We start from the raw sequence: 26,126 nt of genomic DNA, 5'->3' as shown, positions 1-26,126 counted from the left end.
CACTGAATTAATGCAACTCACAAGTTGCTATGGCTGTTGTTTCTTTACTATTCTGAACCATCTCGTATTACCAATGGAATGAATATTTTTGTAATAACTTCTTATTTTTTATTGGTACATGTTTATAGTATATAATGGTTATATTCATCATGGGGAATTATATCTATGACAATTCTTAACCCCTTCCCTTCTGCTATGCGGCTATGTGTATTTGTGTGTATACCTGTATATATGTAAGTGTATATTATTTTATACATGTTTGTAGTACATGATAATCACATTCCTCGTAGGTACTTGGCACATGTACACAGGACTTCACAACCCACCCCTGCCACTTCAATCTCATTTCCCTTCCCTCTCTCTGTGTTTTGGTTTTGAAACAGGTTTGTTTGAAAGAATGTTTGCACATATTACCTCATCTACTCCTTTAAATGAGTCTTAGCAAGATAGTTATTATTTTTTCTATTTTATAGGTAAAGGAAAAAAAGTTCATGAAAGTTAAACACTGATAGAATGAAAATTATGGGTTATTAGAGCTTTACTAGGGACTTTATCACTTGAGGAAATGCCTGTCCATTCATTCATTAATATTACTCACCTAATTTGTCCCAGACACTGCTATAAGATGTATAGGCCTGATATTTACATAAATATTTTAATAATATTGTCATGCTAGTGTATACTAGCTACAAAATATTTACATATTCTACTGAATACTAAGTACTGTTGCACAAGTGTCCCCCAAGGCACCTCCAGCCCCAGCCTCTGGCCTAAAATTCTTAGATCCCACCTAAAAGGGAACCGCCAGGACCCAGTTCCAACTCCGTGACGAGTATCTCTTCTAATTAGTCCGTGTCTTGATGTGCTAGTTGTTTCTGGGTAAAAATATGAAAGCACCGGAGAGGACACATGACTCATTGGTTATTGAAAAAACATGATTCTATATTCAAAGACATTCTTAGAATATTATCCCTCACTTAGAGATACAGCCAAAATTTTAACCAAGATATTCTGACTAAAATTATTGCTCTCCACTAAGTCAGGGCTTCCTTTCAAATGTGCTTAAAATGGACTGAAAGTGTGGCAAGATACCGATTCCTCTCTGTTTGGAATAGATGGGTCAGCAAGAGACCTGGGGCAGCTTGCCTCCTGTGAAATACCATTTCTATTTGTGCTGTGAACTCATAGTTTAATCAGTGTGCTACATCAGAAAGTTCCTAATTCTTATTCCATTTCACATTTTGTGATTCTGAAAATAACTCTAAATCTTAAGAGTATAGTACTTTTTCATTCATTTAATAATAGACTATCGTTGCAAGTTACATATTATACAAAATTTACAATCTGATAATATAGTTATTGTAACTCCATCATATATATTAAAATCTAATATGAAAATAATGATAGTAGTAGGTTATAACCTGTTGACTAAAATACAAGCTATGAACTAAGCTTGTATAAATAAATGTATTAAAATTTGTTGAGGAATATGATCCTGGATTTGCATATCCTCAGAGAATGGCCCTATAAAATAAGGACAAAGATTAAAGTAACTTTATGCTATCCCAGTAATGAGATACCACTTCTATCATATTGCTTGCAAACATACAGCATCCAGTTGTAATCATGAAGAAACATGAGATAAGCCAAATTCGAAGGACCTTCCACTAAATAACTAGTGAGTATTTTTGAAATGTTCAAGGATAGGAAAGCCCCAAAGAGACAAAGAACTGTTCCCAAATGAAATCACGAGTCATGGCAACTATAATATTATGTGTGATTTTTAAACAGACCCATTTGCTATCAAGAACATTATGAGACAACTGGATAAATCTTAAAAAGGTTTAAGAATTAGATAGTACTGGCTTAGTGTTGTGGTATATACCTGTTAATTCCAGCTGCTGCAGAGGCTGAGGCTGGAGAATTGTAAGTTCTTGATCAGCCTGGGCAATTTAGTGAATAAAATCTCAGGAAAAAAATTAAAAGGGCCTGAGTATGGTAGGGTGCTTGCTCCTTGCTTAAATGTATAAATGTTCAGTTCCCAGCACTGCAGAGAAAAGAAAGAAAGAAAGGAAGGAAGGAAGGAAGGAAGGAAGGAAGGAAGGAAGGAAGAGAAAGAAAGAAAGAAAAAGAAAGGAAGGAAGGAAGGAAGGAAGGAAGGAAGGAAGGAAGGAAGGAAGGAAGAGAAAGAAAGAAAGAAAAAGAAAGGAAGGAAGGAAAGAAGAAAGAAAAGAAAGAAAAGAAAGAAGGGAGGAAAGAAAGAAAAAATAGAAAGAAAGGAAGTAAGGAAGAAAAGGAAAGAAACTAATATATCAGCAGGAATCTGGTTTTTTGAGACAGGGTCTCAAGGCTGACTCGCTGTGTAGCCCAGGCTGGCCTCTTAACTCACAGTCCTCCTGCCTGAGCCCCCCAGGTGCTGGGATGATAGCAGTGCTGCACCACATCCAACTTGATTTTATTTTATATGTGAAAGTGTCCTTTTTCACAAGTAACATATAGTGCCCTAATCAAGGGCAGTAGGAACTCATGTTGACAACTTTTTTATTGTTCATGAGAACAAAAAAAAATTTTTTTAATGTAACTTAAATTTTGAGGTGTTTTTAAAGTCCAGTTTCCCATATGAACCCCTACATCTAGTCCCAAAGCTTTGAGTTCCAATTCAGATCCCTTTAGGTGTTCTTTGTTAACCATTCTAACTTAAGTGCTGCCTCTTGCCAGCTCTTTCCTTGAACGTCTATGGAATATCTGCTGTGTCTACTCAGTGTGTCAGTACTTCTGAATAATCCTGTAAGCTTACTGATCACATTACCCTGCATATGTATCTTACCTTCACAATTGCCTGAGGACACTAAACCCCTGAACATGTCTTTGCATTATGCACAATTAGGGTAAGCACATATTCTAGATTTTTGTTTTGTTTTGGAAATTTGATAAATATCTAATTTAATTTTATACTTCTGTCCTACAAAAACCTCCTAATCTTTTTTCTTTACCCAAACCTTTACTGTAGTAAAAAAAAAAAAAAAAAAAAAAAAAAATGCTGATTATAGTGTATGTCAAGTGGTTTCCAAGGTATACAATAATAAAAATAAATAATTGCTTTCTAAAATAGGCAAGAAATGCCTAGTTAAAAAATACTTGTGAAGAAATAGACAATTGTATTTTTGAGAAGAAAAAAGGCACTTAGTCATCTAGCCCTTCTAACTTTGAGTGCGTGAGTGTGTGTATATGTGTGTGCTATCAGGGCTTTTGCACTGAGTACATCCCAGTCTTTGTCATTCACTTTGTATAATGAGACATAGTCTCACTGAGTTTCCAAGGCTGTCCTCAAACTTTCCATCTTCCTCCCTAAAACTTCCATCTCGGATTACAGCCATGCACATCACGCCTGGCCACCTAACATGTGGTTGCCCTTTTATCTCTTTGTCTCCTTTTAGCCTTCCTTTAATTATTGACCTACTGTTTCATGTGTTGTTTTCCCTTTTAACATTTTGAGTATTTTGTTTCTAACCTGTTCTTTTCTCCAATATTCTGAGTATTTCAAAAATCATTAAGTGTTCTTCAGAAACAGTTTTAGCTTGGGATATAATTTAGCTGCACAGTGCCTGCCTGGCAAGTGCAAGGTTATGAGTTCCAGCCCCAGTACCATGAGGGGGAAAACAGTTTTAATGACTATATAATACTTCATAATATAAGTACAATGGTAATTTAGTAATAATCACTTCTGGTTTTTGACAGTTATTACCTTTTCTTATGAAAAACTTTGTCAGAATATAAAATTTGAATTTTGTGTATGATTTTATCATAAATTTTGAGAAGTGCATAGAAAAATTTGGCTATATACTAAGATTCTATTCTTGAAAAAAGTTTTACCAACTTATACCCTGTGCATGTGAGAGTATCTGTTTCTTCACCTCATAAGAATGTTTTCAGTAAAACTTTGTTTCTTCAGTTTTTTTGAAAATGGGAATGAGTATTGGTCAGCCATGAGCAAACAGCATGTCTGTGAAAGACAGTGGCACACTGTGTCTCAGCCCACGCCTTCATTTATAAAGGAAGCTCAACCAGCAGGATGCAGGTCTCCACAATCTTGTGTTGAACAGATGAAAATTAGGCAGCAGCATGCTAAATAAAACTTTTTGTCAAGTTTTAGCTGTTTTAGAAGAAACATGCGGCTTTTTATTTGAGTTTGTCTGTAAAGCTGTATTACTGATAGAAATGCAAACTCTGTATTCCACCCTTCCTCTCTTGTGCACTTGAACTATATGAGTACTATGACTGGTAAAACTGCTAAGTTGTTGAATGCTATTCTGAAATTTTCATGCCATTAGAAAGAAAGTTTTTACTATACCTTTGAAGAGAGAAAAGAAAAAACTTTCAACTTAGTTTTTTTTTAGGTAATAGAAATAGAGTAAATCTCATTAATCTAACCTAAGAATCAATTTAAGTATTAATATAGCTCATTTGAGATTGGTACCAACTTTAGTGTGATCCACAATCTCACCTCTGCTTTTTGCACTATAGGAACTTTACAGTGGAAGCAGAGACTGCAATATTCTTGCCTGGGTACCATCTTTATATGAACCACTTCCTGAGGAAGATGAGGTAAATATTACTTGTATAAGTGGTACAATGACTTTTTTTTTTTTTTTATTTAAGGAGAAAAGAAAAAAAAAAGTGAGAGGGTACAAGTTATACAGATTTACAGAAGAAAAAAATGAACAGTAGGAAATCACTAGTTAATGGATTACATATTGCCATCTTAAAAATAATTGTTCAAGTCACAAAATTAAAGCTTGTAGAGTGGACATTCCAACAATAATACTGCAAACAGTTCTGTTCAATGATCCAATAAAACTCTGTGATATCATTTTCTATCTTATACACTTAAATATACATGCAGTTATATAGTTTAGAGCACTTTCTTTTCCTCTCTTTTGTACAGTGACTATTACACATTTTGGGTTTCATTGCTCCCACGGTTCTTATTGCTTTTTTGGAAGAGAGTAAAACCAAATGAGACATAACAGGACAGAATCGGTCAAGTCAAAAGGGTGGACATAATAGATAATATAAAAACATAATACAAGGTGATCATCTATGGTTACCATAATGCCTCCCGCTATCTCTAATAGAATTGCCTATATCATTAGTTATAATACAATTGAACAAAACAGTAAAGAATAAAACCGACAAAACCAAAACATTGGAGACATTGTAGGTCTTCAAAAGTAGATAAAAGTCAACGAGAGTGGGTGTTATAATGAATCTCATTATCTTCACAGCTGATGCCTAAACTTTCGAACCTGATACTATCCAGCAAAACAGAATAGGGGGACATCAGTCAAAAACAAGATGGTGAGAGTAATACAGGGCTTTAAATCGAGATAATGGAAAGTCAAAGTGGGTTACTATAATATATCCTGCTATTTTTTTCCTTTAATTAAAAGGATAAAAATAAAAAAGTAAATAATGGGGTGGAGATTGAGATAAAAGAGGGCATAACAGTGAAACAGCGCAGATCAAAACATAACCATTTAAGCAGAATAGTGTTTCACCACCAGATAATTCCGACCTAAAAGTAGTTACCATATTGACTCTTTCCTTGAAGTCTTTGAGTACAACAACTTCATATACTGTAGCATTAAGTATATCAAAACAATGTAAAACCATTTAAGAGAATGACAGCATTACATTTTAAATCATAAGAAATTTTATTTATTTATCATAGTTAATATCATGGTTGGACATACAAATTGATACCTTACTTTTCTTATTGATGGCACAGTTAGCCTTCTTCCAGTCATAGATAACTATTTACAAACATTTTTAATAATATAGTACTGTTATTTCTGTATTATAACTGAAATATTAGTTTATTTCTGTTCATTGTTTTAAACATGTAAATATCTGTTCACAAATTGTTCATATTTCTGATTTTTTGGATAGATTTCTAAAAGTGGAATTATCTCCAGTTATCTACCATGTATGACATTTTTAATATTTTTTATTCACATCACCAAATTTTACCAATTTATACTTCTTTTAGCAAACTAAAGTATCTGAGAGCATAAATTAGTATAAATATGACAGTGTGAATTAAGAGCAGTCAGAAATGGAAGTTGAATGAGACATGATCTCTGGCATTAGATATTAGCCTATTCTAAAAAAAGTATGCCAAGCAGTAGTAACAGGTTATCTGAAGATGATATCTCTCCTACCCAGGATTATTCTACTAAGCACTATTAATAATCCCCATTCATTTAAATTTCTAAGGTGTAAAAAGCATAGTAATTCTAAAGCCATGTTTATATACAACTTTCAAGTTGGAAGTATAAATAATGTAGTTAAAAACACCTTAAGATAATCTTAACCCAAGTCACTAAAAACAAAGCATCTTTTTTAAAAAATTTTATTTTGAATGTAATAAAAATATCACAGAACAAGACAGAACAAAGCCAATCAAGACAATGTAGTGACATTCGTACAGAACTTCAAAGCAGGATACTGGGATAGTAGTAATGGATACTATAGTATATCTCATTATCTTCACAATACTTGTCCAGTCAATTAGGTATAGTGAAATCAAATCAATAACAGACCATTGTAAAACCAATTAAAGGAGAATACTGAATAGATCAAACAATCATTATAAAACATAACAGTGAAAATAACCTTTGCCTTCAAACAGAACATAGAAGGAAATCCCCCATATTTGCTGTATTGCATATGGGCATCCTCCCAAGAGATGCTCAGAATTCTGTCCCCATTGCTGATGGTGGGGAGAGATGTTTGATTCTCAGCCATCGCGCCAGTAGGCTCACGGGAACAGCTGACTGGTTCTCCTCCCTGCTGGCGCCCGGGGTGTTTACCGAGAGGGCAGGCAAGTTGTCTTCTTGTGCAGCTGCATAAGTCCCAGCGTGGCGGGGCAGCATCTTTTTTTTTTTTTTTTAAACAAAGCATCTTAAATGGAGGTGGAAGGAAGTTATTGATAAAGCAAGTTGTTGTTGTAAAACATTTTTCGCATATTTAGTTCCTTTATGAATAGCACTGTCAAAAAACACATGAAACAAAATTGCTCTGATAGTGGTATCTAGCAGTAGCTATTGATAGTATCCAGCAGCTGTTTAACAAAATATATTTCATACTTTAACTTGCAACTATTATAGGTCATTACAGTCAAAAGCCTGTGAATTATTTTCTTTTGACCCAAATTCACATGAAAGAGAAAAAAAAAACATTTTCAGGCAGTTGGCCAAATGCAGTATGAGTATATCCAGGTTTCTTCACATGTATAATTTGGTTCATTATGGCTTCATTAGTTTTAGCATACAACTGCTTTTGATGACTAAGTATTCTTCAGTATAAAGTTTAATATTGTCAAATAGTTTAGCTTAGCTATTTATTTTACTTTATTTCTTGATTACATATTCTGCTTTTTGAGAATTACTGTATATATTAAATCAAAGTCATAGCACTATGGGCCATGTTAAGAAGTATAACAATTATTTACTAACTGAAAATAGTAAGATTTTTTGTAAAGTAAATCTGTGACTTATTTATAGAAAAGAATATTAGGAGAAAACTACATTACCTTTCATAAAAATAATTTGTGACTTTGATGGTTTATTTCTTTGTTATGTAATCATATTGATAGTTTGAACTCTCCATCTGAAAGAACTTTTATAGGAGAAATTAAGCAAAAGAAATAGAAAGTAAAATAGAGATATACAAAAAAAGTTCAGCTTGATATTTAAGTCTTAGAGCGATAGCCTTTTCTTTTAAAATTTACTATTCATGTAATTTAACAAAGAAATCATACTCATATTAATATGAAGTACTACATGCTAAATCTATTTTTCTTAGAACTATAGTTTGAAAGATCCTTATAAATGTAAGCAAAATATGCGGATTATCATGATAGAAATCCCAATAATGAATTCTGTCTATACAAGTACCTATTCTTTTACGTGTATATTTACAGTTTTACTCCTATTCGAAAATGGTTTCAACTGTCGAGTAAATGACTACTGTAGTTTCCCAGGGAAGCAACATTACACAGTACAAAACAAAACACACACATACATGTATGTAAACCTGGGTTTGAATCCTGGTTCTACCATTTATTACCCAGCTCTGCTGATACTATCCTGGGACAGGTTTATGGTATTTTCAGTGTATCAGAACTGTTAAAACTAAGTTGTTTGTAGGTTTCACTTTAAATTCAGTTTCCCCATCAACTGAGATATGCTCCCTTAGAGATGTTCGAGATGTTTCTCCCGGTATCCAAAGTGGAGGAGGAGGGATTTAATCGTGTCTAGAGAAAGTGAACAATGTTAGATAGTAGGAGTAAGTTTTATGGCCATAGAGCATATGTTTCATTATTTCATTTTCAGGCTGTTTTATAATATCCTGAGACTTCTGCCTTTCCTCCCTTCCACTTTCTAAGTGGTCATCATCAAGTTCAGCTTATCTGTATTTCATCCCTTTTTTCCTGCCTGAGATTTACAGGGCGGGTGCAGTTTAAATATGACTTCTCATCAGGAATAGTACTTTAGTTTGATAGTCATGCAATATACGCCTGTTTTTCTTGGCACTTGGTAGATGTATAATCACCTGCTGACACAGAAACCTGTGAAACTTTCCAAAAATGAGCAATCAGAAATTTGGAAGTTACCAAGATTATCCTGACAGGTTTCATTTTGGTTTCCCTCCTCCATTTGGACCTAGACTAGGTCCCCTCTAAACTCCTGCTTCTTCATCCCCCATAGTACTCAACTCTCTGTCCATAGAACAAGCGACCTAGTGAGGTAGACATGAGTACGTTCAAGTGCAGATTGGCTTTCTGCAAGGAAGAGACAGAGAGAAATCCAAAGTAGTAGGAGGTGGTTAAACTTTTCAGGGTGTGTCCCATAGTAATTTGTGTATGAACATTAAAAGTCTCTAAAGACAGTGGGGAAGAAGAGTCCCCTAATGCCCTGTACAATACATTGCTGAGGAAATTCTCACTGAATAACCTAACTTAGTAGTTAAGTTGTTTATCCAAAAAGAAAGGAAATTCAGAATATATTCAGATGAAAAAAATAAGTGAACCAACTTGAGTATACTATTCTTACATAAAAGAAGACTACTGCTAGTATTGAGTAGGTGGCTACCTGGGGTTTGAGCATATCTAGACATTTGGGAGCAGATACAATGGAATTCTGGTTGTACACCTAAATGATGTCAGCCAGCATTAGGCTCAGTAATGTACTCTATTTAACATCCCTAAAGAATAACTACATTAATATTTTGTTTTCTATCTTTCCTAGTTGATACTCAGGAAATTTACTGGGCATACTGGCTTTTTCTACTGTTTTCATTGTTTGAATTAGAAGATTCTGAGTCTTCATGTTCATCAACAGGAAAATGAACATGCTCAGATACACTAAAGTAGGGGTTCCCCTTAACATAAGATATTTCTGTAAGTTATAAAAGGAAATGCATCGAAGATAATTTAAGAATAGTTTTGGTACTGATAAATTATTGGAATTTGGATCTGAATAAATTGGTGAATGCATAAGCTGCAAACTAGGAAGCAAACTTTACTCATATGCCCAGATACTTTCAAATAGTGCCACCATGTTTAAAACTGTTTAGTCCTGGGCAGAGAATAAGAGGGTAGCCATTCAGGTTTCCCAAACAAGTGAATTGATTTGATAATTCATAGTTAATTAATCTGCTATAGAGGAATTGCTCATAACTTCTATAATGTTGTAATATTGTATACTGTGATATTTCTTGTTTTAAATAAACACTATCTCAGGGGCTGGGGATTTAGCTCAGTGGCATAAGCACCTGCCTTGCAAGCAGGCAGTCTGAGTTCAATTCCTGTTACCAATAAAAAGGAAAAAGACAAAAAAAGACATGTATAAATAAACACTGTCTCATACGTATTGTCCTTCAGAGAAATTTCCCAGGGAAACCTATGTGCCGATTATAATCTTGTTACCATTTCTGATATGTTTTGCATGTGTTTCTGGAGTACTTTGCCAACTACATAATAATAAGCAAAAAGTTCATGCTTTAATAATCAATCCCTTTACTTTGTTGCATTAGAAATGGCGTTACTCAGCTTAATGAGCACTTATTTCTCACGTATCAGTATTTGTTTAGTTATACAAGTTCAATTGACCCAGCAATGAAAAGTTTCCAGCATTAAGTTAAATGGTTAAAGGTGCCCAGTGAGACTCTAGACGTGGAGCCAGTCTTAACTCCATGGATGTCAACGTTCTACCTTCTCCAGCTAATTCTAGAATGTTATAGTAACACCCTGAGCAACAGCAGCATCACATGTATGCATTTGTGAGCTGAACACTTTAAAGCAAACACAAGTTACTTGGATACAGTCTGATATAGCTATTTCAAATGAAGTTACATTGCCTTACATATATATTGGGGGTGTTACTTACAATATTCAAATTGTTGTTCATCTGGCATATTTCATAAATATATTATGAGCCTGAAGTTGTAAAGCAGAAAAATAAGAACTTCCTTTTTTTTTTTTTTTTTTTTTTCTTTTTAGACTAAAACCAAGTCCCAGTTAAATCCAGCCTTTGAAGATGCCTGGAGCAGCAGTGACGAGGAAGGATGACTGTCAGCCCTGAGGACCTTTGTTTCTCTCAGGATGAAACTTTTTAAACAGCGCTATTTATGTGGAGGGTTTTGTAACTGTTCATTTTATTCCTAAAAATTAAATATGGGTGATATTTTTTACTAATGTATTAAAATGAGGTTAATATTTCTATGAACTCCTAAAATCTCATGTCATTTACTCAATTAGCATAAATCAGTAAGAAAAGCAACTGTAAAAATAAGCAAATGATGTTAAAAAGTAATTCAAACGTGACACCTCAATAGCTACAAAAGTCTGTGTCAGATCCAGTGTGAAGTACAGGAAGACACACCAAAATGTTTTTATTTGCCAAAACATTGTAGTAAACAGTTGATCAGCAAGAGATGATCAAAGAATATGGTGAATGTTTCCATGGAAAACATTTATTATAGTAACATTGCTATTAATTCCCCTCAAAATACTTTCTCTTAATTCACTTATCCTGTCATGATGGCAAAGACATTTAACATAATAAGTTTGTTTTTATTTAAACATTTTGTGGTGAAAATGAGCAAAGAAAGGCCCATTTTTCAATCACTTTTGTAATAATAAAACAATAAAATGAACATACACGTATAGTCTGAAAACAGCAAGGACTTAGAGAAATAACTATTGTATGTAGATTGTGGTAGAGGTGTAAATTGTTATTGTTGAGGAAAGTAAGATAGTGCTGTGGTCTGAATGTTAATGACCTCAAATTCGTGTATGAATCTGTGTCTCCAAACATAAGGACACCCCACTCCCACCCCACCATATGCACACTCATAGGAAGGGGAAGGAAAAGCCATGAGAACACACATTGAGAAGAAGACCCTAACTATAACCTACCACATAGGCACCCTGATCTTGGACTTCTAGCCTCCAGAGCTGTAAGAAAAAATTATCTGTTTTTTAAGCCACCCGATGTGGTGTTTTGTTATAGCAGACTGAGCTCAGTCAAGGTAGTCAGCCACAAGCCGTGCAAACTAACTCTGGGTCATTCAAACTGGAAAGGAGCTTTAACAGTATGAAGAAGATTCCAGAGTCTCCACAAAGGCTGGGCAGCAGCCCTGTAAAAATAGGAGCCAAGAGTTTCTGCTGACAAACCAGACTGAGGAGCCACCTCCCTCACTGGCAGACACAGCTCCTTTGTGTCCTGGTTTCAGCTTCAGAATCCTGTGTGGGGACAATGAGGGTTGTATCTGCTTGGCCAAGTGTCTGTGACTGTGGCTGTGTTCTCCAGTGGCCCAAAGGGCTGGCAAAGGAGGTGTTCTGCATGTGCAGCTTCTTCTCGTGGGAGGTGAGCTGGGTCACTGACTGTCTTACTCATGAGAACACCTCAAAAACAGGACGAAGGGTCAGACACGGGAGGCACAAAACACGCCCTTGAAACAGAACAATACATCTCATGACTAGCAACTCCATTTCTAAGAACAAACCCTAAAAATTTTTCTCTACATGGATGCAAGAAAATATTTATTCTTATATTTATTGTTTCAAAAAAATTGAAATAATGCCATTTTATTCATTATGAGCAGTATAGATGCATGGTTTAGTTATACAATAAAATACTATAAATGAAAAAACTTTATTCACTTATTTTTAATTATATTATTTAATACAATATTAATATTTGAGTAGACCATGTCGTTGTTTTATCCAGATTCCCTTGGAGCCTTTGTTGATCTCCAGAGTTCACTTCACCAACATAATTGTCTCAAGTCAGTTTCCAGGAACCTCAGTGAAGACAATGTACTAACAAAAACTCCCAATTATCCCCATCCATGCCTGTACTCTTCTCTCCACTCACCTCTATGTGAATGTGCATGTGCAGATCTAAGCCACAGTCTCTCCCTATGCACTCTTTCCAGCCCCTGCCAGCCTATTCCAGGGCATCGCTGCAGTTGTCTTTCTTCCAGTGCCATAACCTTTTCGTTCTCCAATAGTTTTTCCAACATATAATAAACCTAGCATAAATGTCATATCTTTAGAAAAAACTCTAGACTTTTGTATAGATTAAAAATTGGTGGTTAACTTAATGCCAGCAGAATTAAATCACCATGGTGTTGAATGTAGATGTTTCATCTAAGGAAGGTTGCCAGCATAAATAGAGATGTGGAGAAGGAGACGGGAGGCGTGGAGGCATGGAGGCCTTGTGGGTTCTTCTTGTTGCTGTTTGAGCCTTTGGTTCTCCTGGAGGAGCTCATCAGCTTCCCCAGTCTGAGTTCGACCACTGTCATAGGAGAAGCTTGGGACCTTGCTGGTGAGAGTGGCTGTGGTTCAATTTGGAGGAGCTCTGGACCTTACATGGAGCACCGCTTCCTGCTTCCGGAGGGAAGGACATGTGCCATTTAATCTCCAGGAGAAACTCATCACACTGGCTTCCTGGCATGCACTCGACTGTGCTTGTCATTAGAGGAGCTGGGGGCCTCCATGTTGCTGAGGATGGCTGTGGTGCTTTTTAGGACAGCCCTGGTCTTTATTATAAGCGTGACTTCTCAGTTACAACACAGAACCTCAACCTACCTGCACAGTTCCTTCACCCTTTGTCATGGACTTACTGGCTTCGACGACTGACCTTTGGGCCTTCTCAGCATGGATCCGTAAAAGAGACTGATGTGAGTCCTTCTTGTAGGCTCTAGACCTCCAGTTGGACTAATAGGCATTGTCATGAGCTCTGGGTCTTCATCTGGACTCATGTGGGACATTGCTGTGAAATTTAGGCCCTTGGCTAAATATTCTGTGTCTTTAGTGTTGTGGATATATTTCCTACATTTTCTTGGGTTAACTCTGGGTGACCATCATCTAATAATATTATAAATTCCATGTTCTGATTCTAATTGTTCTGCTCACAATCCTGACTAAAACAACTTTATTTGCTCTTTTTGTCATTGCTTCATTTATTTGCTCCTTTATACTACAAAAAGTTCTTTTTTAAACTACTCTTTTCTGAGTACTGGAAATCAAATTCAGGACCTTGCACTTGCCAGGCAGGTAGTTACACTGCTGAGCTGTATCCCCAGCCCATCACAAAAGTTGTTGAAAAAAGGCCAGGGATATAGTTCACTGGCAGAGCACCTGCCCGGCAAGCACAGGGTCCTAACTTCGATTCCTGGAACCAGAAAAAAAAAAGTTCTTGAAACATCTGTCTATGAAATTGTTCTTTAATTTCTCTTCCATCCTTTTCATTTCTCCAAAAGTGTGCAAACCAAAGCTGAGGAGCTACTTAGGAGTTCCACCTTGTTAAATCAGTGGCGACTTTCTAATTCTCAGCTTTTGAACTAGTAATCACCTCCTATACCTTTTAAATTTTTTTCCTTTTGCTGTGTTGAGTCTGTACAGTAAATATTCATTTTCCTCAGTGTGGAATGAATGTCTCCATAGTACTTTGCATATGGCTATGTGACATACATGAGCCCATGAACTATTTGCCAACCAGATGTGAAGCCTTCAGTGGGTTTTGAATTGACTTTTGCATCTCAGTGATTAAAAAAAAAAAATGTTCTCTAAACTATCCGAGCTCCAGGAAAAACACATTGAAGATCCAACCCCAACCTACAACACACAGCAGAGCTACTCAGAGCATAGCTTAGGACAGCTCAATGCAACCAACTTACACACCTATGCACATGAAAACAAATACGTGACCATAAGCTAGTGTGATACAAAGTGAAGATATAAAGCATTATCGTGTCAATACCTACCCAGCACACCTCCCTTCCAAAACACATCCTTCCCTGACTGACTGTTCCTCACTCCCCTGACAATTTATGACCCAAAGTCTCCCAGGACCAATTTTCAGACCTCGTCTCTTTTCTCACTCTTGGTGCCCTTAGACGCTCACATCTTTTAAATATGATGTGTACACTCAGGTCTCTTTCTTTAATTCCAGATGATGAAAGAACAAACTGCCGACCCGCCTTGGATTTCTAATAGGAATCTCAAATCCAGAGTTTCCCAAACCATTCCTGCTACTCCTGTCCCAACTTTTCCCCTCACAGTCTTCCTCTTATTAAGTGGCAAGTCACACCTTCCCTACTAACCTGTCCAAGCCACCTTTATCTCTTATCTGGATTGTGAAACAGTGTCCTAGGATTTTCGTGCTCCAGCTCTTCCTCTCATCACCCCATACTCTGCTCAAAAAGTGTTGCCTGAATCTTACTTTCAGATGTCAGCCAGATGGTGTCAGTTTTAAACTGCTTCTTAAGATTTTGGCCTCCTTCACTCTTACAATATCCCTACTCACTCCATCCAGTCACTCTTACCTTTCTGCTATTTTATGAATTGTAACATGTTAGCCAGGCTGGTTTCTACTGACTCCTGGGCCATGTCGGCAGTGATTACCTGGAGAGACAAGGGCTCCCCACCTCATCTCTTTAAAATCGCCACTCAAATGGCTCCTCTTGCTGGGGCCTTTTCCTAGCCATGGTACCACTGCAACTCCTATCTCCAAAACGTGCCCTAGGCTCCCTCCTCCTTCATTTCTTCTTCAGAGGGGGCAGGAAGGTAAGCCTAGGGCTCCAGCTCAGGAACCACCTGCGGGGTCCATCAGGACCAGCCCCTCTGAGGAAGTTCGGGGCCCACACCCTGCCCTGCTGCGTCCCTGCTACACCAGAGATCCAAGCCAAGCACTGTGGATGGATCGAGGCATGGGGCCCAGGCTTGAAGGGCGGAGGTGCCGCCTGGTGGTGTAGGAAAGGGAGGCCTTGACTGCTGAGGTCGCGGCAGGGCTCAGTAAGGGCCTCCCCAGCATCTCGGTGCACCATGAGCAGAGCCCCTTTTTGCCAGCCTCCTGCCCCGTGTGCTTTTGGTTCTCGCGGTCAGGGTGAACTTGGGGTGCTGCTCTTGGACTGGAGCACAGTGGCTTAGGTTTGCAGAGCAGCGTCTAGTCCCAGAGGCAGAAGGAAGCCTTTGATTACATCTCTCATTGATTGCCTTAATTCTTGTTGCTACTCCAAAGAAACCTGATCTCCCCAAAGTTACTGAGAAGTAAAATCCAGCGCTCTTTCATGGCAGACATTTGTCAAGTGCTTGTGTGCTGGGTAGGCACTAATCTAAAATGTTTGTGTTAATGATGGCAATCTTCCACAATCCTGTGAGATAGATGATATTGTCATTTTGCCGATGAGGAAACTGAGGCACAGAGGACCCACACCTAGATTCCAGTAGGGGTTTCTGCTCTGGGCTCTGGCTCTTGGGCAGAAGCTGTTGTTTTCCGTGCTAAGCTCTCTCACCCCGAGTTATTTTCTTGGTCCTTGTTTTCCTGAAGTGCTGCGCTGTTTCAAGCATCATAGACCAGGCTCTTGGCCTTTGGTCCCTTTTTCCTTCTGTGTGCCTTTCCAGTCGGTGAAGCTCTGGTGATCCAGAACAAGGATGTGTGTATACTAAACACACGCTTTGCTTGAGCACCATCCCTAGCCTCACTCTTTTTTTTTTTTTTTTACACATAGATTTTAGGGGATTTTGCTTCCTCACTCACCTTTATTTCTCTGGCTTTAGATTTAGTGCTCCTCACATCCATCAGTTTTAGTATAACATCTCACTGCACATTAGGCTATTCCTTTGGACTTGGCCTGCTCTCTCCCCAAGTCCATGCAAAAGATTATTTCTGTCAGGGCTCTCACTATTACCCTAGTCACCAAGGTGCACCATTTCTGTGTCATGTACCCGCACCTGAACGTGAAATCTCTGTTTCAGCCTTTGTGGGGTCATGTATAGCACTCATCAACCTCCGCCCCCACTAGATGTCGTCATGATGGTTGGATGAAGCTACAGTCAGGCCAAGTGGGAGTCACTTCCCAAAACCCGTGTAAGGTGTTGTAGGTCTGAATTTTGCTTGGGAGGCACTGCCACTCTTCTCCAGATTTCTTCTTTCTCCCCTCATTTATCTTACCTTACACCAGTTTTGACTGTTATCTTCAAGTGCTTTCCACATACAAATCATTAACAACTTAGGACATACTTCTTCAGACCTTACACCAGTGGTTAAAAAATATTTGTAAAATATAATATGATACAAATTAATGTAGCAGAGACAGAGTAGGTTTCATGATGTTGGAAATATCTATTATGAACTGATATGCATGGATATCTGTAATAAAATATCTTTAACTTGTTTAGAAAGATGCCTAACAGGAATAACTGTGTGAAATGAAATTTTTAGCTTCCAAAGAGGTTTAACTAGTTTACATGAACTTACCTTTTGTAAACAATTGACAAAGGTTTTCCTCCCATAAAGTCATTTAAATGAAATTCTAAAAAAAACCTCTGAAAGTAATTTATAAAATAAAAGGCTGCAAATTTGTTTTGAACAACAGCATTACTGAATAAGTATTCAGTTGCTAAAGTGAATCCTTTGAGGCAAACTACTTCTATTTGGATGAATACATATTGCTAGTTTTCTTTAAACAATGGTCCACAATTTGGGACAATTTTGTCATTCAGGGGTTCTACAATTTGGGGAAACAATTTTGTTTGTCTCAATGTGTGTGGATGAATTCCTGGCATCTAGTAAATAGAAGTTAAGTTTGGTTCCAGACAGCATGCAGTACTCAGGACAGATCTGCACAAATAAAAATTACCAGGCTCAAAATTTCAGTACCATGAAGATGGAGAAATCCTATTTTAAACAAATTCTTCCTTCATTTTACTCACACTTTAATATAAAATTTCTGATCTTAGTAAGTCATTAGGAAACAATGAATCAAACACCAAAATTTTTGCCTAGCCACACAGCTCTTTGAGATTTTGCTTCTGCTTAAATGGCCAGAGTGGGGTGGGAGGGAACCCAGGTCCAAGTAGATGGCGTGTGGATACCAGGAAGCCCACAGATTCATAATGAGATCAAACTTTGCTTAGTAGTCTCTTGGATTCTTAGCTCAAGATTTTTTTTCTTCCCCAACAATGGGGACTAAGACTGTCTGACTTCTGATTTTCCAAAGTCAGAACCCCTAGAGGATAGCACCTTTACCCCGGAGCGGAGCTGGGAAGGCTCTTCCCATCTCCCTAACCTGGCCCTCGCCTTATTTTGGCTCTGCTGGCCTCTGGTGTCTTCTCGGAGCCACCATGGATTGCTTTTTCCTTTTGTTCTCCCCAGTGCTCTGCTCTCTGTCCCAGCAACACTTTCTGCATTTCTTCTTGATGTTCTTATGGTTAACCTCGTCTTTTCTCTTCTAAATTTTGAGTCATAGTTGGAAGAGCTTTTCCCATACCAAGATTTTAAAAGTGTTTTAGCATGTTATCACCTATTAATTTCCCTATTTTTTAAATTGAAATTGTTGATCTATCTGGAGTTCACCTTGGTTTGCAATATTTGCACTCAACATTTTTTTTCAGGTCTCTTTCTAGTTGTGCTACATTTTCCTTTAAAGGGAGTAATAAAGCAACAACAACAAAAACGATACAGGATTTCAAAACAAGATGGTAGGAAATTAACAATAGTTATTATGCTGCATATTGTTATTTCCAAAATAGTTGCTCAGATTGCAGATACAGGCATGCAAAACTGATCAAACAATATAAGCACTATCTGTTCCTTTGCATGAACTATTAGTATCAATAGTACAATCATCTCAGCTATCTCATATCTCACACGTATATATATTTCACACTTCCTTTTTTCTCCTTTCCCCCATCCCAGTTTTTTTTTTTTTCTTTAGAGCAGCTTCTTTCCCTTTCACAATATCTATTGTGCATTGTGGATCTTATTCACTCTTTCAGCTTCTTTCACTAGGGAGACAATACGATGTTTTCACATGCAGGTCTGATTTATTTTGCTTATGAGTGTGGTCTCTAGTTCCAGTCATTTACCTATCAAAGTCTCGAGTTTATCTTTCGTTATTGTGCTACATTGTTGACTGAATAATTACCAATAACTCATTGCTTGTTCAATTAAGGTGCCACTTTTAGCATGTATCATATGTCTTGCTTATTTACTTATGTGAATAAACTGGCTTTATTTTATAATGCTAGAGAGAGTCCCAATTTTTCTTTCGCAAACTTGGATTTTTAAATTGTGGTAAAATGTACATAATGTAAAATGTACCCACTTAAAACTGTTTGAAACCTTTTTAAACACAAAATCTGGTGGCATTAAGTACATTTACATTGTAGTACAGTCTTTACCACCATTTATCTCTAGGACTTTTTCATCTTCCCATTATATGGATTCAAGTCAAATACCCTGGTCATGTCTGAAATCCCATCTATTTGTACAGTGCGCCCGGGTTGCAGAAATGTTAAAGTGTGAGAAAACATAAATATTAAATACTAAAATGCCTTTTAAAATTCTCAAGTGTATTGGTATATTTCTGTATTCTCTTCTCTTCATTTGCCTCTTCTCATGCTAATGCTGTACTGTTTTATTAATTAAGATTTATAACATCTTTGAATATAAAATGTTCACTCTTCACTGGTCATCTTTCAGAGAAGAGTTATTCTTGTCAACCTGGCCAGACAAACTAAGCAGCTTCCTTCTACTGGGCTCTTGTGGGTTGTTGTGGTTTTTCTGCCTCTGTTTTCTGTGTACACAGAAAGCCTTAGTGGGCCTGAGGAGGAGCTCTGAGTCCAGGAACAGTGACCTTCTCTGAACTTTGACTTTTCCTCTGGGTTTTTTTCAGCATCACCATAGTAGGTGGAGTGCATTCCTGACCTGTTTTCTCCATATCAGGGAGATACTCCCCCCAAAATTCTTAGAATCATTTAATCCTTTTGTATTTTGCGTATAGAATGTCATCTTTTATTTTGGCAAAGCTGGCAGTGTACCTACAAGGATGAAGAATCTGAAAAGTTTGTGACAGCATCTATTTTTAATATGATTCACTCACGTGTTTACTTTTAGTAGAAGTTTCTTGCTCTGCCGGTTTTTCCTATGAAGTTTTTAGCATTTTAAATATTATGTTACTAAAAAGTTAACTTTATTTTGTATTTACAGATTATAAGGTCCTTTCTGTTTTATTTTACAAAAGAAACCATTAGAAGAGCCCTAAATTTTGTGTAAAATGACCTTGACCTTCAGTCATTTTACATTGAGGAGTATATGTTTTTATGATAACTAGATCAAAGATGCTGGGGAGGAAGCAAATTTCTTAAGCAAGGCTCATCTTTCTTTCTGTTTGTGTCAAATTCCCATTTAATTGAAACAGAAAGAGAAATGTTGTTACTTCAAGCTCCCTCATTACCAGTTACCATGGAGGAAAGGCCAGTGGTTGCCTTACCGATACATACATACATAGAACTACACAGATGTTCAATAGAATATTTATATAGTGAAAATAGCCTAATATGCAGTGAAGGAAACTGGTTAATAAGTAATGGAGCATTCAAACTTTGTAACCATTTAAAAGTGCTTTTGCAAGGATAGTGCTGTTTGGTTTGCTTTTGTCTTAATGCTCTTAAGGGAAATTAGGGTTACTGCCAACCAGTTTTGTTCATGGTGATTCTTGACTGGGAGAACCTCAGCTTGCAGAGGGATATTAGAAAGAGCAGAGTGTTTTTCTGGAACAGCCCAGAGTGGTTCTACGATGCCTGCCTTCTTGCCTTGCCCACTGAAAAATTAGTGTTTTAGAAAAACATTTAGTGCTATAGCAAGAAATTTAAAATATGCTAAAAGAAAGCAGATTACAAAGCATTATATGTATTTCTTCTCTGGAGGTTAGCAGTTATTTCTGTGAGGTAGGGTTAGGCTTGTTTGTTTGTTTGTTTCAAGTGTCTGTGTATTGTTTTGCTTTTTGGTTTGTTGTTCTGTTTGGGTACTGGAATTGAAACCCAGGGCCTTGTATAATGCTAAGCACATCTTGTATTATTCAGCTGTACTCTCAGTATTTTACTTATCTATGATAGTCTATATTTCTAAAGCCACAACCAATGTGTGTTTAAGAATGTTTTAAATGTACAACAGAGGTAACTTTTATTTAAATAGGTATCAGAGCAGTTTTAGAACTTACATGGACCTCAGATATCATTGAAACTAATATCTCACTTTTCAGTAAAGAAGTTTAGACTCGGGATGCAACCTTCCATGATTCCTAGGTGGAAGAAAAGATGAGAATCTATGTTTTCTTGTTATGATTAGTATTTTGGTGTTAACATATATTCTTGAGTTACACATACTCATCACCATCTTCACTCTTTTAGATTGTTTCTTTTCCATCAATCATAATCTCATGTCCACCAAATTAAGGAAAAGAAATGCTACCTCTTGATATCTAACAGTTAAATTATGTTCCAGTTTACAATGATTTCTGCAAAGACAGCCTCTTTCAAAGTTGACATCCTGCTCAGGAGATTGCTAAAGACCAATTTTATTTCACTAAGGTAGGTCCCCATAGTTTCACTGCTGATAATTGCTAGTAACCTTTTTCTAACATCCCATAAATCATCTTTATCCTGGTAGGGAAAGAAAGTGATTAATTAGATGTTATCTTTTTTTCCTGAATTTTTCAACTTACAATAAAGTGAATATATACATTTTTTCTTTCTTTTTTGCTTTCTTTCTTTCTTTCTTTTTTCTTTTTTTGGTTCTGGGAATTGCATTCACACCCTCACGCTTGCAAGGCAGGTGCTATGCCTCTGAGCTATATCCTCAGCCCCTTACATTTTTTTAAAGGTCATACTTCTGTAAAGATTCACAGTAATCCTCATAAATTCAGCATTTAAATATTCATCTATTAGTTGCTTAAATAGTGCTGTTTAAATCTGATTTTCAAAGTAAACATATGTTTTGCTCACTGAACTCTGTTTGAACATGGGAGCCCAGCAGATTTGTGTAATTTTAAAAATAGAGCTATTTGGAAGAACAGATCCCTTGTAATCCAAATCTTTCTATTTCCTGTCTCAAATGCAGAAACCCAACAATATAGATAATCAGTGTCTTCATTCAGAGCCAGATAGACTTAGATGACAGTGATTGTTAACATTCCCCAGAAGTAGAAAATTTCATAACATGTACTACTTCAGAATTCCTCTTCCAATTTTCCTTTTTTTTGGTACCAGAAATTTAACTCAGGACCTTGAGCTTGCCAGGCAGGTACTGTGCTGCTAAGCAATACCGCAGTTTAACTTTTTACTTTTTATTAGGAATGTCTTGATTGAAAAGCTGAAAAATCCTAGATCAAAGATAGGAATGATAAGCACTGTAAGGTGGTTAAGATTAAGAGGAGCGTCCTGGAAAGCATGGTAAATATGGCAGTGAAGATGTGCTCTGAAGAGAGGCAAGGAGAGAGAGGGAGCACCGCACATCTGAGGTTATGGTAACTAACCTTGGGGGAGACAGAGGGCGTGGCAGTGTGGAAGGAGAAGAGCTACATTTAAGGTCCTTTACTGCCCTTGACTAACTAGGGAATCTTCAATAAGTTATGTATAGCCTATGAGTCTCAGGGGGTTTTTTTGTCAGTAAGACAAAGTGAGACCCGCTCCTACCAGCTACTAGATATTATGCAGAATGTACTGTGTTAATCTGGGAAGTAATGGTGATTGTCACAGATGACAGAGGATTTCATCTGTAAATATTTTAATATAGCATATCACTTAAAAACTTGTTTTCTTTACATTTTTAAATTTTGTGACCTAGCAGGGTCAGGAGGACTTTATGTTTACTGTTATGGTTTGTGTCTGGATGTCCCCCCAGAGCCCCATATGGTTATGGGGGCAGGCTATTAGACTTTGTGAATGATTCATGGTCCAATGTTAGGATTATAAATTGTATACTCAGCAGATCGGCTTACATACAATATAATAGACAGAAAGAGTCTTCTCTAGGTATTCCTCCCCTTTTGCTCTTGTTGCTTTTGCTGTTTTCTGCTGCCATGAAAGGATGCCTTTGTGCTATGCCAACCTGCCTGGGAGCCAGCTTACTATGGACTGAAGCCTCCATAAACTAAATAAATTTTGCCTTCCTTATGTTTTGCATTGGGCATTTTTTGTCTCAGCAATGAGAGAAAAGCAAGACAGAATTTGGTATCAAAGATGTGGGGCTGTTGTTGTGACTGTTACTGACCATGTGGTTCAACACCCTTTCGGAATGGCTTTTGGGGAGAGTATGGAAAGGTTCAAAGATCTTGCCTGAAAGAGCAGAGCTGGAATGCGTCAGGCTATTCTTTATGGAAGAGTCTGGTCGAAGTTCAGAAGACCAGAAAACTAGTAAGGATCAGGCTTCAGATGTTTCTGCTTCGAAGGACTGCATTGGGTGCTGGAGTCCACACTATATTATGATTTGGCAGAAAGTTTGTCTGCATTTTGCTCATGTCCAAAGATTTTACCTGAGATTAAGATTAAGGGAGGCATACCAATTAATCTAGCAGAAGAAATTTCAAGGAAGTCAAATGTTGAGGTGATGGCATGACTATTATTAGGGGCTTTAAGCCAGATTTACGTTGTGAATCAAAAGCAAAGAGCCCAGCATGATGATTTAAAGTGTTGTGAGTTTGGCCACAAAGGAAGCATCAGTAAATTTGTGGACTGCAAAGGTAGAGCTGAGGAGATCTCTACTGCTGAGAAGAAATAGGACAATAGAAAAGATGACCTGAGGACATCATAAGAAGCAGCAAGTGCCATACCCAAGTGGGAGTGGCCTATATACAATATAAGGGATAGAAAGACCCTTCTCTAGGTGTTCTTTCATTTCTGTTGTTGCTTTTGCTGTTTCTGCTGCCATGAAGTGTTGCCTCTGGGCCATTCTACCCAGCCTTGGAGCTAGCTGATTATGGATTGAAACTTCTACAAACTGTGAGGTAAATAAATCTTTGCTTCCTTAATTTTGAGTGTCAGCTTTTTTTTTTTTTTAACCAGCAACAGGAGAACAGTGACTAACACATTGAGGCTTACAACTTTATGAAAACCCAGCAAGGTATAACAAAAAGATTTTTTTCCACCTAACTAGGGTGATATTGATCTCTGAGTGTCGTTAGTAATCTTTTGTGGACCTCTTAGTCCAGTTTTGCTTTGGTTCTCTTAGGCAGGTCTAAATCCTTGGTCACAGACCAAGAATTTCTTGGCTTTGGTGCTAATCTTGCACTGACTTGGGAAAGCTATTCGTTGATTTTTAGATTGGAGAATTGGGGTCATGCATACTTTGTCTCACATGGAAAATTCCATACTTATAAACATTTCAAAATGGCTTAATATTTAAAATGTAAGAGGATTTATTGTAATTGTTAGATGTGAAATTCCAGATTTTGAAATAATGGAGCAGTGAAAAACTTTGTGATGATTAAAAACAATTCCTCCTGTATCTGTATCTCCCCACCCCATCTCTGTCTCTCTGTCTGTATCTCTCTGTGTCTCTCTGTGTCTCTGTCTCTCTCTCCTCCCCCCTCTCTCTATATATATGTGATGTAGTATGTAAAAGTAAACACTCCCTAAGATGATAGTAACCTGCATAAACTGAAAACATGTACCAATTAAATAAAATAACAGTTGTGTTTGTACATGGATAATAGTAGTAACTTTCTATACTACGTTGCATCTTTCTTTGCAAGAAACAAAATCATGCCATTTTGAATCATTAATACTTCAAAAGGTATTTTCAGTTTTCTTTTCCTTCTACCTTCTTCATTTTGTTGGTGCTTGGAATCTTAAAGGATGTATTATTGGCAGCATACAGCCCTATCCTTTTCTCTCACTTTGAAACAGGGCCTTGCTCAATTGCCCAGTGTGTTGTCAAACCCTTGATCCTCTCAACTCAGCTCCTAAATAGCTGAAATTACATGTCTGCTGCCATACCTAACTCCAATGGATTTCTAAAATTCACAAATATAAAAGATGCACCAAGTGAAGAGAATGGTGTTTGTTCTCTTGTTTTGGATGACAAACATATCTACCACACAGCCTTAAAATAGGGTGGCGTGCATATGTTTATCAAATTGATAGTGGCTGAAATCTCAGAGAACTGTTAGGATTTCTCAGTTTAAAGGGGTCAGTCTAGTATCTGATCATTTCCTTTTACTATTTTTTAATTTTTTTAAATCCATTTTGCTTGAGAATAAAAAGAAAGAGAAGAGGAAGAAGAAGGAGGAGGAAGAGGAAAGAAAAGAGGAGGAAAACTACAACAAAATTTCAAAACATCAATCAGGGGACAACAATAGTACATATACTGCACACTCTCATCCCTAAATCATTCATAATTTATTAAAGATACATCTTCCCAGCCCTGAAAAAGGCCAAAGAGGAAGTTTAGCTTTACTGGCCTCTAAATAAACATCAAAGATGGGATCCATGTAGCCTGATGCTGTTCAATTCTAAATGTTCAGGCCTCAATGCCAAATTCCCAAGCACTCATTTAGGAAGCCAGGAATCACATCTTCCCCATACTTCATGGTAACGCCAGCTGCACTTTGTACACAGAAGGTGCTTGGTAGATATCTGGAGAATTTATGTGTTTACTTACTTACACCGAGTGATTCCTGTTCAAAGCAGTTTTCAATCACCCAGTCACATACCAGTATCTCAGGAGTTCACCACAGCCCTTGAGGTCGCGAATCACTTCTGCAGAGGACTTCATATTTTGGAGAGATGGACAACTAAACATGGAAGTTAAAAAAGTATAAAAATGTGTGCAATTAAACACCTGCACTATACAACACTATTAGAGTTTTCATGACAACCAGGAGGTCTAAAGCCAGCATTTTCAGTGATTCTGTCAGTGTCACTGTCACACAGGGTGTTTAGATGTGGCTCTGAGCAACAGGAGTGTGTGGGGCTGTGATGTGGGGTGATGCTGCCCAGGGCTGATGAAGGAGTGCGTGTGTAACTCTCATCCAGGAAGCCTGCCATAATGAACTAAAGAAGCAAAAATAGAGAAGACTCCATCTGTGCACCCTGGAACAAAACAGCACATTAGTGGAAAAACTGGCACAACACAAGGTCAGGAATTTAATTATTAGTAATATAGATTTTTTTTTCTTTAAAAGACAGAGTCTCACTATGTAGTTGGCCTTCAACTCATTTATGTAGCCCAGGGTGGCCACGAACTCACAGTGATCCTCCTGCCTCAGCCTCCCGAGTGCTGGGATTACAGGCATGTGCCACCACACCCAGCTAGTAACTGTCAATTTAGAGAAATGTACCATGGTAGTATAATATTGGCCCTGGAGGAAACTAGGCAAGGTCATATACAGAAAGTATTGTACTTTTTCTGTAAGTCTAAGCTATGCTCAAACTAAGAGTTAATTTTTGACAATTCCATCAATATCAAAACCAAAGAATGGCTACAAACATACTCCCTGAAACTATTTGCCAGACACCACAAAATCAGGACACAAGTTCCCTCTAAACTCAGGGGTGTGGTCTGCATGAGGATCCAGAAGTCACTGTTCACGCAGACGGTGAGTACAGAGGTGAGCAGGGATGGTGACAGGGAACGACCCGGAGAATCACAGAGCAGGGGCTGAAGCACGAGTACACTTCCCTTCTGTTTTCTTTGCTTTGTTGGAGAAATCTATTTCCCACATCTAAAAACGGCCACGTGAAAAGTCAGGCCCTGGAGAGGCATACCGGA

The 26,126-nt window shown here is 37.4% G+C and overlaps 1 protein-coding gene and 1 long non-coding RNA gene across 6 annotated transcripts in view; one reads left to right on the top strand and one right to left on the bottom strand.

The window, feature by feature from the left end:
* Window positions 1-13,513, top strand: part of Ercc8 (ERCC excision repair 8, CSA ubiquitin ligase complex subunit) — a 54,061-nt gene extending 40,548 nt beyond the window's left edge. For all 4 annotated transcript variants that reach the window (XM_063258213.1, XM_003462714.5, XM_013144469.3 and 1 more), the window contains 2 exons: window positions 4,525-4,605; window positions 10,565-13,513. In XM_063258213.1, the coding sequence (XP_063114283.1) occupies window positions 4,525-4,605; window positions 10,565-10,633 (150 nt within the window). In that variant the 3' untranslated portion in view covers window positions 10,634-13,513. The remainder of the gene's footprint in view (window positions 1-4,524; window positions 4,606-10,564) is intronic.
* Window positions 6,397-26,126, bottom strand: part of LOC134478102 (uncharacterized) — a 28,504-nt gene continuing 8,774 nt past the window's right edge. Inside the window, exons 3-4 of one of the 2 annotated variants that reach the window (XR_010050496.1) lie at window positions 25,069-25,149; window positions 6,397-20,658 (exon numbers count right to left, since the gene is read on the bottom strand). This is a non-coding gene — a long non-coding RNA (uncharacterized LOC134478102). Of the gene's footprint in view, window positions 25,150-26,126 lie in introns of both variants that reach the window. The other variant, XR_010050495.1, reaches the window with a different exon arrangement.

This window comes from Cavia porcellus, unplaced genomic scaffold (assembly GCF_034190915.1).
Source record: "Cavia porcellus strain 051 isolate PalLab524CR breed Dunkin Hartley unplaced genomic scaffold, mCavPor4.1 scaffold_11, whole genome shotgun sequence".
Lineage (NCBI taxonomy): Eukaryota > Metazoa > Chordata > Mammalia > Rodentia > Caviidae > Cavia > Cavia porcellus.
Note: the sequence above shows the minus strand (reverse complement) of the source record. Positions and strands in the feature narration are given on the sequence as shown.